General features: G+C 59.8%; 1 protein-coding gene across 1 annotated transcript in view; it reads right to left on the bottom strand.

Moving 5' to 3' along the window:
• Positions 1–2087: 2087 nt before the first annotated feature.
• The window catches only part of CTBP1 (C-terminal binding protein 1), an 18666-nt gene continuing 17110 nt past the window's right edge, over positions 2088–3643 (bottom strand). Inside the window, 2 exon segments of the mRNA XM_024732744.1 lie at positions 2088–2993; positions 3152–3335. Of these exon segments, the coding sequence (XP_024588512.1) occupies positions 2810–2993; positions 3152–3335 (368 nt within the window). The 3' untranslated portion in view covers positions 2088–2809.

The raw sequence follows: 3643 nt of genomic DNA, 5'->3' as shown, positions 1-3643 counted from the left end.
GAAATCTGGGGGGACGGCTGACAACAGCATCCCAGCCGAAAGCAGATCCCCTGGAGCTGAGGCCATGGGAGCAGAGCCTGGTAGGAAGCGTCCTGGGGGCAGGGCGGCCCGGAGAGATGACGCCTCCAGGAAAGAAGCCTCGCCACCCCGTCACCGGACCCCCAACCAACACGTGCGCTGCGAGCAGCTGGGCCACTGAGCTCCGTGCGCACACCCGACATCTGGCTCCGACCCCCGCTGGGCGAGACCCACGCTGACCTGTCCAGGCCAGGGCTGACGGACAGCAGGCCCCTGTGCTGATCGTTGTGATGAAGCCACCGTAAGATTCCTGGACGCGTCTCCCAGCCTCTGCACATCGCGATTCTGTGGCGACACCAAGAGTGGAGACGCAGGGACTGGGTGAGAACTGGGCCCGGGGAAGGGACGAAGGGCATGTGTCCACACACAGCAGACGTACACCTAGTGCTCTCAGCAACCCCTGCGAGGCCCGGAGGGACATGCCTGGGCAGAGGGCTGGTGTCTCTACGGGAGCTCGGGGCTGGGCCAACCACTAACACTCTCCTCTCTGGGGGACACCTGGGGGTCCTGTCCCTATACGGCCACCCTTCGGCCTGGGGGACACCCAGGGGCCCTGGTCCCCGTAGGCGGCCCCGTGCACCACCTGGGCTGATGGTGTAGGAGTCGCCCCACCCGCACTCACTCCTGAAGATGAGGCTGGAGTGTCTTTTTCTCCTAGGAGATTTGAATCAGAGTTAATCTCATAAAATGACTGGAAGGTGCACCTCCTTTCTTTCTGTCCTGTGGAATCAGTTGGCCATTAGTGTATTTTCTACTTTAAATATTTTTTAGAACTAACCATTGATGCCACTTGTAATTTTCTTTCAGGAAGTTTTTTTTTAAGTTCGATTTCTTTTAAGTCATAGAGCAATTCAGATCTTTTACTTTTTGCCTGTTTTAGCAAAAGTGTGTTTTCCTTTTTTTCTAAATTCTCATCAGAAAGTTGTCGTCATCTCTGTCATTTATTGACATCACCAACTGTTGTGACAGGCTCCTTTTCAGTCCTGTTCTGGTGGTAAATTCCTTTACCTGAATTTAGTAATTTTACTAATTGAGAGAACCAACCAGTGAACCTGACACTCTTCTATATATTTGCGTTGTATTCGATAATCTTATATTTATGACGTACATCCATCTAGAATTTAAAAGTTGATTTTTTCAGTGTTTTTCCTAGTTGCCAAGATACATATAAATGTGTCCTTATTCCAGCCTTTATATTCTTTTCTCAAATTCGTACCGCCTCTCACTTTTCTTCTAAGTCAGTACTCTGCCAGCTCCTGGTTACGTTAGCTGCTGCCCAGGACTCCCGAGGGGGACCACTGAAGATGGAACAGCTGAGAACCTTCCACGATCAAGTTAACAACTCAAGGGTAAGCGGCTCCAGAAGCAGAAACGAACCAAAACCCGGCGTGGACCCGAGTGGTGGGGGACAGTGGCCGCGGGGAACGTGGCAGGTGGCGAGTGTGGAGCGCAACACAGCTCCCGCCCCGGGTTCCGTGCCCGCACCCAGGCGGGGACGTGGGCAAAACCGAGGCACTTTTCCCAGAAGTTTCCCGTAAGCGAGTGTTTGCCGTCGCGGGACCCAGGGAGGAGTCCAGGGGCGAGAGGCCGAGGGGCCGGAGCTGGCGGGCCCGGGACCTGCTGCGGCAGGTGGCAGGAGGGACACGCCCCGTCCCCGCCCTCAGGCCCCCGTCTGCAAACGCAGCCACGCATCCCAGCCACGCGGTGCGCCGAGGCTTCCCGGAGGCGGCGGTGTGACGAGGACAAAGTGGTGTCGCTGAGCACGTCCCTGCGAGCCCGGAGCCCGCGGTCTCTGCTGCCCCCAGGGGCCCGGGTCCAAGGCTGCCCGAGGGCGGAGGGCGGGGGTGGCAGAGGCCAGCACTCGGGCCGCAGCGCCCCTCCTGTGGTGACAGCGGGGCTCACTGGGCCGTCCATCCAGCCCCAAGGCCACCAGCGCTAGGAGAGAAGAGGACTGACCCCGCCTGTGTCCCGGTGAGACGAAGCCGATAAGACAGATGCTAGACGTGCCGGCTCTTTCTGGGACTTTTATTTCTTTAAAATAATTCATACAAATGGTTACGGTCACAAACATGATTTTAACCAAAATATTGCTAGCCTACCACATCAGCAGGACGGCACCGCGCGGCCAGGCGCCGCAGCCCCGCCGCCCGGGACGGAGGCCCACGCGCTCCTCTGCACCGCTAGCGACGCCGTCTTCGTTTGGAACGGGGGGAGGGGTTCATGCCAAAGTTAGGAAAGACAGCCTTTGTTTTGTTTTTCTAAATTATTCTAAAAATAAGACAAGCAGGTAGAAAAAACAATGCACTGAGTGGCGTAAAAAGAAAACGGGGAGGATTCATTGTCCTGAGAAGTTTGCCAACTGCTTGGTTCGGGATGCGATCCACACACAAAAGGGAGAACGTCTGAAGCAGACCCGCTGAGCCCTGCCTCGGGCTTCTCCTGCCGACAGCTAAGCAAACAAATCCTTTGCGACGTTCTAAAGACTGTACACAGACGGGGACACTCATGATAGAATTAACTACTGACTCTTCCGCTGCTGAGCGGGGACGCAAAGGACACGGCAGCGGCCGGCCCTCGGGACGGGACAACTACAGCTGATGCGGGGAGAGGGTGTCACCTCTCACCCCTGGCGCCCGGACCGTCCCGGAGGCCGTGGCCGCCTGCGGCGCCGCCCCTGCACACACCTGTCCGAGGGCTTGGCCGGTGCCCAGGCTGCGGAGCTCTGCCCGGGCTACAACTGGTCGCTCGCATGGTCTCTATCTGCCTCAGGCTTGACGGTTTGGCCGGGAGAAGGCGCGTGGGGTGGGTGGGACACGGGGGGCAGGCCGTGGGACAGGGACATGGCGCTGGGGACGATGCCTTCGACTGCGGCGGGGATGCCGCTGGGGGCCACGCCCACGACGCCTGGGGGGTACCTGCTGGGAGAGGAAGGAGGCAGGTGAGGCCAGCAGGGCAGGACCCCAGACCGCGCCTGAAGGCCGCCTGCTGGGGGACGCCGTCCCACTCCCTGTGTGGCCACCACCCAGACAGACGGTCTCATGTCCACGGGGCCCTGAAGGTCGCCCCCGCTCACCTGTAGGCGGCCCCGTTGAGCTCGGGGTGCACCACGGCCGGGTCCACACTGGCCCAGTGGGTGGCGGCTGCCAGGTGGTCTTTGTTCACGCAGTTCTTCAGACTGTCGGGGATCCGGCCTGGGGGACGTCGGGGAGAACGGGAGGGACGGCGCCTGCGTCAGGCGGCTGCCACCAAGGGGACCCCAGAGGCAGGGGCTCCACCGGGGACACGGGCAGTCTCCACAGACTCGCTCCCCTTAGACACAGTGGGGTCCTGTCTGGGCAGTGTTGCCCTCAAAGCTCGGGGACCCCCAACCCCATCTACCTGGCCTGGGGGTTTCAGTCAGAAGCTGACAGGGCCCGGCCCGGAAGGCCTACACATGTAAGTGACTTTTTACAAGGTGGGGGAAACACCCCACGAGCTGGCACCCCAAGCAGGACAGCCAGCGAGCGCCACACACACGACACAAGGGCCTGGGCTGCGCTCAGCCCCTCCGTGCTCGGGGTCTGCC

This window comes from Neophocaena asiaeorientalis, unplaced genomic scaffold (assembly GCF_003031525.2).
Source record: "Neophocaena asiaeorientalis asiaeorientalis breed wild unplaced genomic scaffold, Neophocaena_asiaeorientalis_V1.1 scaffold762, whole genome shotgun sequence".
NCBI classification, from domain to species: Eukaryota; Metazoa; Chordata; class Mammalia; order Artiodactyla; family Phocoenidae; genus Neophocaena; species Neophocaena asiaeorientalis.
The sequence above is the reverse complement of the archived record's forward strand: the minus strand, read 5'-3'. Positions and strand labels throughout refer to the sequence as shown.